Genomic DNA, 15,115 nt, shown 5'->3' on the forward strand with positions numbered 1-15,115 from the left:
GGGGGGTCTAGTGGTTAGACTGTTGAGCTCACAACCTAAAAGTTGGGAGTTCGATCCTTGTCAGGGGCGCAATGTTGTGTCCTTGGGAAAGGTACTTTACGTAAGTTTTCTTCGTTTCTCCCAGGTGGAAACGGGAACCCAGCTATAGACAACGTGAAAGAGTTTGTCAGTTTTCTAGTGTTTGAGCGCTTAATTAGCTGATTGCACTGTATGCTTTCCGGGAGGCCGAGAATGTTTCTGGGTGTTCTATGGTCTGCTGGAGTACTGATGTAGATTGTAAAGTACAAAAATTAGAGCTTGCTGTGGAGTGGGAATATATCAATATGCAAAACAAATACTATTACATGTATTATTATTACAATGATGGTGTGTTCTCGTTTAACCCTTTGAGCTTGCACCTGAGCCTCAGTGCACTGACTGCTTAACAGATACACACGACTCTACGCAAAGTGCGTATGTTCAGTACGGAGAAGGGTTATTGAAGTCACACTGAGGTGTGTGCACTTGGGTTCATCGGGGTAAGTGGGAAAGACTTTACTTTACTTTTACTTTTATCTGCCGCTTTTACCCTTTTGGGTGTCGCGGGAAGAGACGTCTCTCTGCCACCAGCCGGAGAGCTTGGGTCAGGGGGATACCATGAGTTGTTAATGCTTCCCTGACTCCATCTAGTAAGTGGGAAAGAAAAGTGTAAAACAAGCCCCTTTTGTACATGAGGAAAAGTATTACCGCCCAATAGGTAGAGTCTGGTTGTGGTTTTTTTCAGTTTTGAAGCATTGGCAGTTATATGAGTACACTTTTTCATGTTCCTTTCTCTCTGCTGCACGTTTAACCCAGATGTCAACGAATGTATGGAGGCCAAGTTCAAGTGTAATTCTGCCGCAGGATGTTACAACCGCAAAGGCTCGTATGATTGTATTTGTGGTGAGGATTTCTACAGCTTTGGCAAAACCTGCAGAGGTAAGTGGTGCTGAGATTGTTGGTGATCCTTGTGAAATAGTCATTAAATTGTTGGATACCAGAGATTTAAGTAGTCTTTTTCTATCTGGATAGTGTATGGAAATGCACTTTTACTTTCTTACTATTAATATGCCTAAGGTTGTTTTTCTTTATGTATGAGTGATAGTGGTATGGTTCTGACACGTTGAAACTCTGTGTGTTCCTCTTTAGATCAGAATAGTGATTTGGTATTAACAGGTTGTGATCAAGAGAGCCATTGTGAAGCCATGTGAGCTAGCTGTTAGGGGATATACGACTACAAATAAGCTCTTTCATTGATTTTGACTTTGGTTTGTTTTTTGGGTTTTTTTGTGTAATGTCTCATCTTTTCCTTTCACTTGCTGCCTACATGAAATAATTAGGGAAATTATGAGTGTTGCTATGTATGGATTTATGTAATATTATATAGAAGTGAGTGAAGAGAGAAGATTATGCAGATAAGTAAACTTAATGGAATTTCTAAGAATTTGGGATATATTTCATGTTTTAGAGGTTAGGATATTTTATGAAAGGTTTTATACATTAAGTATTCACTTGATGGAATGTTCAAGCGGCTGGTTTTACTGAGTTGTATGAAATGCTGTACATTTGAAGGTGCAAGTTTTGTATTAAATACTAAGTGTGTGCACGCTTGCTGTACTGGTAACCTACTGTCGCTACACTATTTACAGGTAGAACTTGTGGGCTGTTTATGGATGCCCCATATGTTGCTCCTGTTGACTCTATTCGTTTGTCTTCATCTCTGTTTTGTCATAGTAAAAACGATATGCTGGGCCTTTGATGTGGACAATAATTTAATGAACAACATACCTTGTATTATGTTATTTTTCTTCTCTTTCCTTCACTCATGCCTGCTGGCGCTTGACACAAACTAAAAGATTCACAATCATTCAAAATGTTCGTGACTTTGTTGCGCAGAATGCTCCGAACCGTGCCCCGAGAACCACTACGAGGTGTGGCCTTGCACCAAGGAAAAGCCGAAAGCTTGTGAAGGTAGGTGGGACCACGGCTACCACATCATATATATATCTACGCATTTTTTTTGGTCATTATTATTTGCATACCGTAGATTTTATGTGTGATCGGCTGCATTCTACGTACCACGCTCATAGTGCATCCTCAACCCCACATTTCTGTTGGTATTTATTTGATCTATAGTCTTTTTTTTGTGCTGTCTTGGTTTCTTGTCATGTAGAGCAGTTTGGGTTACAGACAATAATTTCATTTTGCGATTTTTCATCTGTTCATGCTGATATGCTTTTTTTCTGTTTTGAGATTTTTCAATTTATTTATTTTGGTTTTTTTTTTTTTACGTACGGATCTGATTTATTTCAGGGCATGAAATTCTGAGGATTTTGTAGACGTAGCAGCGTGTCCTGTTTGGGCCTAATGAGTGCGGAGGTTTTTTTGTCACATTTTGTTTGATGGTTTTGTCTTTACTTTTCATCTCCTGAACAAGTTGATCAAGTTTTGCTTCAATCTGTTCTTTTGGATTTGTTTGTTTGTTTTTCTTTTCCAAAGTAGAATGAATACAGTTTCTTGTACAGTTTCCTGTACTGGTTCTGGGGGAAGACAACGAAATAGGTGGTCTTGTAATGTTGGATCTTTTTCCCATCTTATGGTACATATATCTGTCTGTTCAGTCAGGGACTTGGACGATCAAAGTGTGACTTGTCGTGTTTGCTTTTAACATTCTTTTCAGTTTGTTCTTTCAACTTGAGGATTTGTTGAGATATTTTTTTTTGTTGTTGTTGATTTGCGTTAAATAATTTAACAAATTCTTCTTATTTTTTCATTGCGTTTTTAGCCATCATTTTGGTGTTTATGTCTTTTCATTGCAGGAGTTTGAAAAAAATTGATTTTTGCCCGTAATCCTTCTTGTCTTTTTACTTTTTTTTTCATTCATGAAAGATTAGGACAGTTGGTATGCTGGTAAATGGTCTTATTCTACAGTGAGTAGTCTAGATTCTTTCATGAACAAACGACGACTGAAAAGGTCTAGTGTTGAAGTGCAAGCGTATTGTGTCGGTAGGGAAGAGTTAGAGTTTGGTACTGCTATGTTCTGTTCATATTTTCCTTTATGGCAAGTACTATGGGTAAAAAAGGTCAGGTGACAAGTGCTGAAAAAATGTGTTTTGTGTTTATTAAACATTGGAAATTCTTAGTGTTTTCCCCTTTTCAAGATATCTTTTTTGTGTGAATGACAGTTTTAAAATCCACAAGTTACGGTCTCTGTCAATCTGCTTGAAATCCTAGATCATATGCCAGACCCTCAGTGGTGGATGTGAAGTACTAAGGTAACATGTTCTTGAAAAGTCAGCTGTGCACTCTGCCGTATACACATGTCGCTGACTTCCTTGTCTCCATGTTTTGTCATCCCTACGTCTCTCTGATCCTGCTCCTGTGTACTGGTACAGAATCTGTACAATGTGTTATGACCTGGCTTGGGTAAGTGGGTGACCCCTTGACGCCTTGACGTGTTTTGTCTGTGTGCGCTGTGTGTGTTTTGTCTGTGTGTGTTTAGTCTGTGTGTGCTGTGTGTGTGTCTGTCTTTATGTGTTTTGTCTGCGTGTGCTCTGTCTGTGTCTGTGTGTGCTAAGTGAGGCAGTCCACCCAGAGATTCCTTCTTTCTCCTGTTGTCTGTGTATGTGTGTGTCTATGTGTGCTCTTGTCTGTGTGCGCTGTCCGTGTGTCTGTGTGCGGCCTCCCATCCCCAGAGATGCCATCATTCTCCTGTTGTTTCAGCGTGCTCCTTGATCTGTCGACCCGGCTACTATATGGCCCGTGCCTGCTCAGCAAACAAAAAAGATCTGTGTCGAGGTAAATGTTTCTTCTCTACGTACATACGTGCGTATGTAACGTTTTCTGATATATGTGTGATGTGTTTGATTAATGTAGAAGAGGAAAATGCAAAGGTCAGAGATTAATGAAATGTTCAGATGAAATTTTACTTTTTTTCCCTCTCTTATGTTTTATTTTATGACCATATATGGTGGCTTCTGCCAAATTCCACGTTAAAAAAGACAATGTTTTTGAGGTAAAGACAGCCTGACAAAAGTAATTTATAGTGTAGACTCACATGTATGTGTGTATGACATTGTGATTGAAGCTCCATCCTGCTTCAATATAGAGAGGCATAGACTCGTAAGGGTCATTTAAGTAATTAACAAGCTCCGTCATTAGTACGATTTTAAAACAATTTATTGTTCCTTTTCCTGAAAATGAAGAATGTTTTTGACTTGAATGAACGCATAGAGGTTGTAGTTGATCGCAGAATTAATTTTTTTTAAATGCTGCCCAAGCTGGAAATTTCACGTAAAATTCCCGGTACAAATTTGACCTTTGTGCCTGAAGTCAAGCCTTGAGCTTGTTTGAGTCGGATTGTGGGGTGTATCAAACATTGCATTGTACTGAAATCTGATCATGTAGATTATATTTTATGTTGTGTATAGATGAAATCAATTACCGTCTTTATAAATAATTCTGTGCTCGCTAAAAGGTTTATGGTTTCAAATACTCTTTCTTTTTCATCTTTTTGTCGCCAATTGCAATTCACTTTTGTTCTTATTTTTTGTCGCGTTTTGGGAAATGCAAATTTTTGTTTTCTGCTGCAGCATTTTGATGTTTTGAAACAGCATGAGTTTAGTGCCTTGGTTTGATTTTCTTCCCTGTATGCCTCTGGTTTTGTTGTTGGGTCCATTTTCTTTTTTTCTTTTCTCAATTGAGGAATTCGTGATTTTACACAGTGAGACAAATTCACACGCATTGTTGTTTCAGCACATGGCCATGCTTCAGTTCACACGACTCACGTACGCACACACATGCTCACACACATACGCCTATGTACGCACAAACCCGACTCACGTATGCACACACATACGCCTCACGTACACACACATGTACACAATGGCTCACGCACACACAAACACAACGACATAAGTACACAGCTGACAGTTGCACATCAACACATTTTGTTGTATTTTTAAATTGACTTTGCATGAGCTTCAGCCATGATGCACCGGCTTCTTAGTAGTATCTTGGGCAGTAACGTTGTATGTACTTTTCGTACAAAAAAGTATCCCAGTTTATTTTTCTCATTTTCACTCATTGAATTTAATAGTTTAACTTGCAGAAAAGGCAAGCCATGATTCAGCACCTTTTGATGTTGAAGTTTATTTGCAGAATTCTGATTCTAACATTAATAATTTGTTTATGCAGCTGAGAGTGCCGTAAGACTTTTACCAAACCAAATGCACACATTTATTTTTTTAAGAATAATGTGAAGACTAGAACGCCGTCATACGTTTTGAAGTACACACATTTGTCCATCTTGATTGCCTTCAGTTTGCCTGTGAAGTGTCAGCTGATGTTCTTCTGGGGTGTAATTGTGTGTCTCTTCTCTCTCTCTCTCTCTCTTTCTCTCTTTCTCTCTCTCTTTCTCTCTTTCTCTCTCTCTCTCTCTCTCTCTCTTTCTCTCTTTCTCTCTCTCTTTCTCTCTTTCTCTCTCTCTCTCTCTCTCTCTCTCTCTCTCTCTCTCTCTCTTTCTATCTCTCTCTCTCTCTCTCTCTCTCTCTCTCTCTCTCTTTCTCTCTCTCTCTCTCTCTCCCTCCCTCTTGCACTTTTTAACTCCCAGTGGCAGCATAGGCCATCAGCAACATTTCTTCAGCGAAGCCTGTCCTGTGTGACTCTTCACTGTTTCAAATTAACACAGTAGTTTGATTGATTCCCATGTTTAGAAATAAGTTCTGGAAGTATCACTGTCTTTTTGCTGGGGTACCACATCTCACTCTCCGCTCTGGCCAAATTTGTCCCGAAGGAAGGATAAAAACAGAGCGCCCCCCCCCCCCCCCTTCTTTCTCTATTATCTATACACTACATTGTGTGAAGCAACAGAAATGTGGTTTCTTCGGAGACTGCAGAGAATATCTTGGAAGGAAAAGATATCAAATCAGCAGTACTTGATGAACCCCACGTGGGACGCTCACTGATAAAAACAATCAGGAAAAGACGACAATTATACACACAACTCATACATAATTATAATCACATACATGACATAAATACATACACATATACACCAAAAAATACACAATATTACAGCAATAGCCTACAAAACAATTTCACAACCATGCCATTGCTGGTTGCTACTATTGTGCAGCTCTGTCTAGACTTGTGTTATTAAATGAAGGAGTTGTAGTTTTCATGGTTCCTTGCTAAATCAGCTCAGCCTTATTGGGGATGAGCTTTGAGTTGCCTTCACACCCCCTCCCCCGCACATACACACATCCCCTCCCCCCACACACACGGAGGCTGACTATGCTGAATGTGGCATAAGTCTCAAATATATTACGTTTTTATATTCTTTTTTTTTTGAGGATATGAGATCAAATCATCAATCGGTTTACTTTTTAAGTATAATTTTTAAAATACTTTAACTTTTAAAACTATTTTTATATTTATTTTTTTTCTTGGGGGGATTGGGAGCGGAAGGATACATGATATTTTATGACAGTGTTGATTAAAAAAAGAAGACCTGCATTAGTTAACAATATGACTGACTATATTCCTCAGTGTGTCGAAGTCCGTGCGAGCCGTGGGAGTTCGAGTCTCGCCAGTGTACCAACCTCCACGACAGAGAGTGTACCAGTAAGTCCTGTCACAGACTGTCTTATTATTTCTTTTCTTCTCTGGCGCAGATTGTCTCATTATTATTTCTCCAGTCACAGAATGTCTTATTTGTTAGTTTCTCCTGTCACAGATTGTCTTATTTATTACTTTCTCCTGTCTCAAATTGTCTCATTTATTACTTTTTCCTGTCACAGAATGTCTTATTTACTACTTTTTCCAGTCACCGAATGTCTTATTTATTGGTTTTTCCTGTCACAGAATGTTTCATTTATTAGTTTCTTCTCTGTAGCAAAATGTCTTATTCATTGGTTTCTCCTTTCACAGATAGTCTTATTTGTCCCACCATAGATGATCTTATTTGTTGGTTTCTTCTGTCTGAGATTCGAAACTAAACATTAACAAAAGCTCCAGTGGCGACATTTACAGTCGAATTGTCGAAAAAAGCTGTACTTCCTATTTGTTTAGTTTACAAAGCACACTCTTAATTTGTTTTCATCTTAAAAAAATTGTAGGATGCACCTTTTAGAGGGTGATGTATCTTGTTTACAAAAAAGAAGAAAAGAGTGTTTGTAAGGAACGTTTATTTTAGAAATGACGATTATTTCTATTTTACCGGATAATTTTTTTTTCCTTTTAGAGCCAAGGATCTCAGTTTGGTGTATGTAGTGAAATGTATAAATTAATAATATTATTTATTAGCTCCTTATTGCAGCTCTTGGCAGCATTCCCCCCCCCACCCATTCACACACACACACACACACACACACACACACACACACACAGAATGCTTTCCACTAGGTGGTTGGGGGGTGTTCTGGTGTGGTTTGCTTCTACTTTCCTATCAACCATCTATCGTCCTGATCTCTGCTCCTACTTTTTTGTGTTTGTTACTCTCTTGTAACACATCTATAATCTTCGGCACTTATATAACCTTATTGTGTTGCAAGTGCCGCAACACTCTTACTAAAAAAATCCCAGCAGAAAAGAATGCTCTCCCATGTGATATGATCGTGATGAAATTCTCTCATCTTGATTGACCAGACTCGACGGAGCTGCCGGCCCCGAAGACTTCGAAGAACGTGATCCTGGAGGACCGGGGTCGAGTCCGTGACGATGTGGCTCAGCTAGACAAGCTGCCGGCGCATTATGTCGGGTTCAGTCGGTACAAGCTCTACCGAGGTAAGCTCTCGCGGCCTCAGTGCTTTGTTGTCGTATCTCCATTTTTTAAAACAGTGAAAATGTGACTTATTCTTAAGCTCACTCTTTGTTATGTACTGTTTTCACTGTTATTAAAAATGGAGATATGACAAGAAAGCACTGAGGTCGCGCTCTGTCTCTCAGTATTATGTTGATGACAGTGTGAAATAGATCGATAAATAAATTTATCGATCCCCATGTGGAAATTTCGATAACATGGCAAACATACATACATTATGAAATAATACTAATTAGTATTTGTATGGCGCATACCCCTGCTCAACAGCAAGCTCTCTGCTCTTTACACTATGTTATTATCCCTGCTGGCCATAGAACACTCAGAAATTCTCAGCTTCCCTGGAAGCATACAGTACAAGCAGCTGATTAAGCGCTCAAACACTAACAAACTGAATTAAACTAATTAAACAAAGAAACATACATGCAAATGATACCAAATATACGATATAGCACCAATACAGTGCAATTTTACAAACATTTCGTCACTGTTTTTTTGTTTTTTTAGCAGTCAGAGATGTCACACATGTTCATTTTTGAATGTGGGTATTGGACACGTATTAGGAGGGTTTTTGTGAAACTGGAAAAAACATGTACAGTCTATTAAAGTGCAATGTTAAGTGATGTAATTATTCCTGATAAATAAAAGAGAAAGGATGGGTGGGGGGCTTGGCACTTTTGGTCTTAAACTAGCACCGCCCCTTAACATCGTGTTTCTTTCTCACTTACTTGGTTGAAGAACAGGCATGACTGCAGGCGGCACAATGCCATAGCTGCTCCTCCCTCCTCTCCAGGATCCATGACAGGGTCTGCTTGCTGATCGTGCCAGTTATCAGCTGGTTGGATATTCTTCTAGCTTTTCCACGCAGGTTGCTGTCTCTCCCCGACCCTCTTGAGAAACCAGCTTCTCTCAGTCTGTCCATTGTGTGTGAAGTGGTACCTTTATCTTCTCTGTGGTAGTTGAACCATGCTGCCGTATTATGTTTGTTTTTGGGTTTTTTTAGTAAACGTTTTATGGCACTTGCAACTGCATTAGGTCATATGAGCGCAGGAAACTTCGAGTTGGTTGCATTTACATGAGGTAAAATAACAATCTAAAAAATCCGATCCGTACGCTTTGCATAGCAGTCTGCCAACATGATTTTTTGAGAAATGCTGAAAGTTTCAAACAGATCTTTGTACTTGTAGTATTTTAAAATGTGAAGAACACAACCCCGAGGGTACAAAATGACCCCAGGGCGTACGGATAGGGTTATAACCAAAATATATATGTATTTAGTTTTTTGTAGAGGCCAATGGCCTTTATAAAATCAAGGATTCTTTTGGGATCAGCGACAGACACATATGTTTCTCCCCGCCAGGAACTGGTCTGTACGTCTCGGTGACCGTGTACTTCATGGACGCCGCCCAGCAGTTCCTGCCCGTCAACGTGACCCAGCCCTTCAACCTTGACCTTGTGGCACCGGCCGTACTCAAGTCGTACCCAGTCCAGCGCTACTGTCCGACACCCATACCGGACTACTACATTTTGAGATACCGAAAGCATGAGGTAGATATCTGTGGAAAGAATTTTTTTTCCCACTTTGATTTTGTTCCCCTCCCATGCCAAAGGTTGCTTGTTATATTGAAGATGCTTTTTACTGATTCTGTGACGAAAATCCAAAGTTTATCCAAATGTCTCTTACTTCAGCTTAAAAGGGAACACTCCTCACAAGTATTTCTAAAATTGATAATTTCAGAGTATGTATAATATCTTGAATTGGAGGTACCATATTTTAAAAAAAATCTTAGTGTATTGAAAAAATAGAAACGGATTGTTCTGACACCAAAAATCCGGATATTCAATTTCATCCATTGATGTTCACAGGGTATCACATACAAACAAAACGAGAACGGCTCGCTGGAGGCGTGTGAGACGCACAAACAGTTCGGTGACTTTCTCCCGTCACCGCCCAACAGGGGTCAGTCCTTCCTGTGCTCTCAGCCGGGGTCACTGTCCGAGACGTTCAAGGTCAACGAAGATTTCTTCCTCGCCCGGACAAAGTGGGTGGACAAAAGCCGGAGGTATGAAGTGATGATAGACGAGGTTACCTTTTTTTAAAAGTCCAAACAGCTCATATGATCTTATGCTGTTGCGAGCGCCGTAAAACCCCATACTAATCTAAACTAAGTCCGAACAGGCAGAACTAATTGTAAGCCTTCCAGTTTGTTGTAATTTGAGCCTTCTTTTTAAACTATTGTCTGAATCTAAGAGTATTTGCCCTTTTATGTGCATACTGGTTTATATTTTAAAAAATTTCATTAATCTTCTCAATGTTTTTCACAAATTTTGACACATTTAGGTTGACTTTAGATTTGTGGTTGTTTTGTCTACCATTATAATCACAGTAAATAGCAATGGATACTGATAGTTCAACTTCTATCTTATTTACAGAGAAAAAATACCACCCACCACTTACAGCAGATAGGTTGTGGTGTATGAGTGGTGGTGTCCTCTCTTTAAAATTAGAAACTGTAGTCCTTGTTGGGATGGGCTGCTGGCTATCTCCTTCTCCTTCTCATTCATTTTAAAATCAAAAGCCAGCCCAGTCTCTAGTGCTGTTCATCGCACTGCCGTAAGCTGACAAAACGCCTTTAAAAAAATATTCACAGCAGTTTCGAGAAAAAGGGTTTTTTTTTGGTCAGCTAACCATTTAAAGATAGCATTCTTCCAAAATTTGATTTCTAATTTATTCAAATACTAGTCACTGTTTGACTTTTATTTTTTTTTCGCACAAGTTGGATAACTATCAAGCTTTTGATTTAGCAAATAAAAAATTTGGCACCAAAAATCATCCTCCCTCTCCTCTCTCCTCTCCTCCCCCTCTCCCCCTTCTCCCCCTCTCCTGCTCCTCTCCTCCCCCTTGCCCTCTCCTCCTTGCTCACCTCCCTCCTCACCTCCCCCCTCTTCCCCCTCCTCCCACTCTCCTCCCTCCTCCCCTCCCTTCTTCACCCTCCACCCCCCATCTCCTCTCCCCTCACCTCCCTCCTCCTTCTTCCCCCGCCCTCTCCTCCCTGCTCTCCGTCCCCCTGCCCTCTCCTCCTTCCTCACCCCCCTCCTCTTCTCACCCCCTCCTCACTTCCCCCTCTCCTCTCCCTCCTCCTTCATCCCCCGCCCTCTCCTCCCTGCTCTCCTTCCCCCTGCCCTCTCCTCCTTCCTCACCCCCCTCCTCTCCTCCTCCTCTCCTCACCTCCCTCCTCTCCTCTCCCTCCAGGTGCCAGAGACACAGCCGGACGTGCGAACAGTGCACCAGGAAGTGTGGCACGGACATGCTCTCTGGCGACCCGGCCTGCTCCGTAGCTGCCGAGGCAGACAGCGACAACGACAACGGGTACTCGCCTAGACTCAGGGTACGCTACACTTTCACTTACACTTACCCACACTCACAGGATATGCTTTAAGGAGAGGAGCAACCCTTGATTTTGCTGATTTTGAATCAGGCTATGCGCATTGAAATGTTGGCTGATTTTTTAAGATCAACCTGTTCTTTGTCTAAAAATAGCATGGAAACAATTGAGGAAGTCTTTATTCTCCTAGTAAATTGCCTTTGAAAACATGAGGGTGGGTTAATATAGTGAATTTTCACAATAACTGTCGCTTTTCGCAAAATGTCATTTTTTTGCAGTTTTTTTTCCTACTCATTCCTTAGTTTTCATCCTTTTGACATGAAACGTTCAGGAAACAGATGGCAATACTGCCATCAATGTAACAGAGAGATATTTGCGAAAAAATAACCTTTCCATTGGCAAGCGATTACGCAACCTATATTTAGAAAAAAAAATGTATACTTTGGTAAAATTCTCTTTTTTTTTTTTCTTTTGCACTTATTGAAAAATACTCGCTGTTACGCTGATAGGGTCTGGCTCAGGTATGCAGCTGCGAGCGCCGTAAAACCTTACTAAAACAAACAAAACCTTACTTACACAAACAAAACCTTACTAAAACAAACTAAAACAAACAAAACCTTACTAAAACAAACAAAACCTTACTAAAACAAACAAAACCTTACTAAAACAAACTAAAACAAACAAAACCTTACTAAAACAAAACGTTACTAAAACAAACAAAACGTTACTAAAACAAACAAAACGTTACTAAAACAAACAAAACGTTACTAAAACAAACAAAACGTTACTAAAACAAACTAAAACAAACAAAACGTTACTAAAACAAACAAAACGTTACTAAAACAAACTAAAACAAACAAAACGTTACTAAAACAAACAAAACGTTACTAAAACAAACTAAAACAAACAAAACGTTACTAAAACAAACAAAACGTTACTAACACAAACTAACTCGTGTGATTCTGTTTTGTGTTTCCCAGACTTGCTACAACTGCTGTGTGAAGAGGAACTGCTCGGAAACCTGCAAGGATTATCACAAGCGTAGATGTCAGCCAGAGCAGTAAGTTCTCATTTTTTGTATGGGGAGGGATGGGGGAGGGTTGGGGCATGAGCGTCTTTATTCAGTGATAGCAAGAAGAAAAAATTGTTTAATGCTGACGCTCTGGAAATGGAGTCCCGAAGGAAGTGTGCATAATGTCAAATTTGAATGTCATTTCATATCATCAACAGTGTGTTTAAGTTCCTCATCATTGCTTTTCCCAATTTCTATCCCTTTGTCCTTTTCTAGCTATATTCTCTTATCATTCGTCATGGTATGGTTTTTATTGCTATAGCCTAGTCATTAGAAACTCTCTGATGGTGAGGGGGTGGGGGGGATGGCCAAGTGCCTCAGAGTCTGAGTTCGGATCTTCGTTTGTATTTCAGATGCTCCAAGGGGAACCTGCTGGAGTACACGATGGAGCCCTCGTGGGACAGCAGCCAGAATGGCGGCTTCTTCTGCCACATCACGCCGTTGCCACGGCAACAGCTGCTGGAGCTGGAGTACACCGTGGCTCACGTCGACCTCGACTCTCCGCTACACACGGGCAAGGTCAAGGTCATGGGGAACCAGCAGTGGGAGGAGACTGGAGTTTTGGAGACGAGGTACTTTGCACATCTCATTTTGTTTTCGAACCGTATTGAGCCGAACCTGCTGTAATGACCAGCTGTTTAAGATAATCCCCAGTAAAAACGGCCACCTGTTTTGACATTTATCACTTTGAAAGCACTGAATTCCAGACTCGAGAACGAGGAAAAAGAAGAACTGAATTCCAGATGAAAAAACCCCCAGAATCATACAAAATAAAACTGAAATTTTGCGAAACAATAATCCCAAAAGTCAGAAACTGGACTTTGTTCAAGACAGCACTGTGCTTCTGAAATGAAAGTTCATCCAGGATTACAGTAGGTTGTGAATTTTTCTACAACCATTATCTTGTTTTATTTTTTAATTTCTCCTTTTTTATTCTTTCTTGTGTGCTTTTTCACAATTCTTCACAATGATTAAAGTTTCAATGTTTTTCATTTGATTTCTAACCATCAGACAGACTTGATTTTTGTCATCCCTTCTGAAATGTTTCTCTCTCTCTTTGCACAATGTGTTGAAGTGAAAGAATATACGTATTCAAAATTTTCAAAACATACTAATAAATGTCTATTGTGTTTAATGAACTCTGTCTGTTTCTCATATAATCTCTATAATATGACAAAAAAAGTTCTGAAGAAATTGACAAGCCGGTCAGAGAAGGAGTTAACCTTTAGCGTATATGAGGAAAAGTATATAACTCTTTGGTCACCTCAGTTTTATACAACAACTGAGGGTCAATATGTGGAAACCATACATTTGTTGTTGCTAAAGAAGGCCTTTGTTTAGTGGGAAATAAATAATTTAATGTCTCTGATTCCTTCATGTTGTGACACATCATATATTCCTGAAACTATTTCCTTCGTGTCTTCGTGGGTGGTTGGCGGATGCTCTGGTGTGACTTGCTTCTTCTTTCCCATCAAACATTTAACGTCCTTATCTCTCCTCCTTCTTTTTTATGTTTGTTACTCTCTTGTAACACCTCTTATCTTCTGGTGCTCATATGACCTTATGCAGTAGTGAGCGCCGTAAAACCTCTACTAAAATTAAAAACTAAAACCCTTCCTGTCTTCTAGTGACGGGGTTATCTCTGTAGTGGTCAACTCCAGCTTGGGGAAGCTGCCGGACTTCCTGGAAGGGGGTACGACCCAGGAGAGCTCCGTGTTCAAGGTGGGCAGCTACAAGTCTCACGGCGCGCACCTCGGTGCCTCGGCAATACGCATGGACTACGCCTTCATCCGGCCACCCACACTGAAGGGAGTACCGCCCATGCCGCAGTGTGAGTTCCTGCTACCGTCTAGATTGTCTGAGACGGACATCGTTTATGCTGCTTCAGATTTACAAATCTCTCTGATCAGTAGCCTACCTAGTTTTGCAAAATTTGAGTTTCACAACATGTCTGTCTGTCTGCCTGTCTCTCACACACACACACACACACATACACACACACACATCTAGAAACTTGGATTATAATGGTATAAAATCATTGTGCCAAATAAGACCATAAGGTCAGAAACCGAATGCTCTCTCTGCTTTATCAAAATCATAATATTATTCAGAGTCATTATCAAGATATTCAAAGAACTGCATTCAAAATAGTGGAAAGAAGGTTTCATTACAGAAACACTGTACAGAATTTGAATCAGCAGATGACACCATGCAGAGCTCTCTCCAAATTTTGAGAGAGACAGACAGACAGACAGAGACAGAGAGAGAAAGATAGATAGTTATGGAGGGGGGAGGGGGGGGTATTTTTTTTTATTTAAAAAGATATTCTCACAACTTTAGGACAATTAATGTGCTTAAGATATTGAGAGGATTTGTGGAATGAGTGTGTGCTATCTTTTGTTTGTTTTTTTATATATATCTTATATATCTTATATTTTTTTTGGTGCACAGCTCACCAAGAGTGCAGCAACCCTGGCCTACAGGACATGATACTAGCGTCAAACATGGAGAACCCATACATCCGCAACTCAGAGCTGGAGGCTCATGCTATCAACTACACCACTCCCTTCCGGATGTTGAACAAGCGAAAGTGAGCAATTCTTCAGAGAAAAATTAATTATTTATTGTATAGCGCTTATCCCTACACAGCGAAAGATAGTCAGTTTGTTAGTGGTTAGTGTTTGAGCGCTTAATCGGCTGCTTGCACTGTATGCTTCCAGAAAGCTGAAAATATTTTTGAGTGTTATAGGGTCTGCTGGGGTAATACTATAGTGTAAAGCGCATAGAGCTTGCTGTTGAGCAGGGGTATGCGCTATACAA

General features: G+C 40.2%; 1 protein-coding gene across 1 annotated transcript in view; it reads left to right on the plus strand.

Moving 5' to 3' along the window:
* The window catches only part of LOC101854967, a gene marked incomplete at its 5' end in the record, with an annotated part of 70,016 nt that overhangs the window by 38,271 nt on the left and 16,630 nt on the right, over positions 1-15,115 (plus strand). Inside the window, 12 exon segments of the mRNA XM_013085618.2 lie at positions 843-957; positions 1,915-1,989; positions 3,742-3,816; positions 6,568-6,642; positions 7,666-7,803; positions 9,198-9,385; positions 9,704-9,900; positions 11,091-11,226; positions 12,204-12,283; positions 12,649-12,867; positions 13,924-14,126; positions 14,747-14,885. Coding sequence (XP_012941072.2) covers positions 843-957; positions 1,915-1,989; positions 3,742-3,816; positions 6,568-6,642; positions 7,666-7,803; positions 9,198-9,385; positions 9,704-9,900; positions 11,091-11,226; positions 12,204-12,283; positions 12,649-12,867; positions 13,924-14,126; positions 14,747-14,885 — 1,640 coding nt within the window.

The sequence above is a fragment of the Aplysia californica genome, unplaced genomic scaffold (genome assembly GCF_000002075.1).
Source record: "Aplysia californica isolate F4 #8 unplaced genomic scaffold, AplCal3.0 scaffold00390, whole genome shotgun sequence".
NCBI lineage: Eukaryota > Metazoa > Mollusca > Gastropoda > Aplysiida > Aplysiidae > Aplysia > Aplysia californica.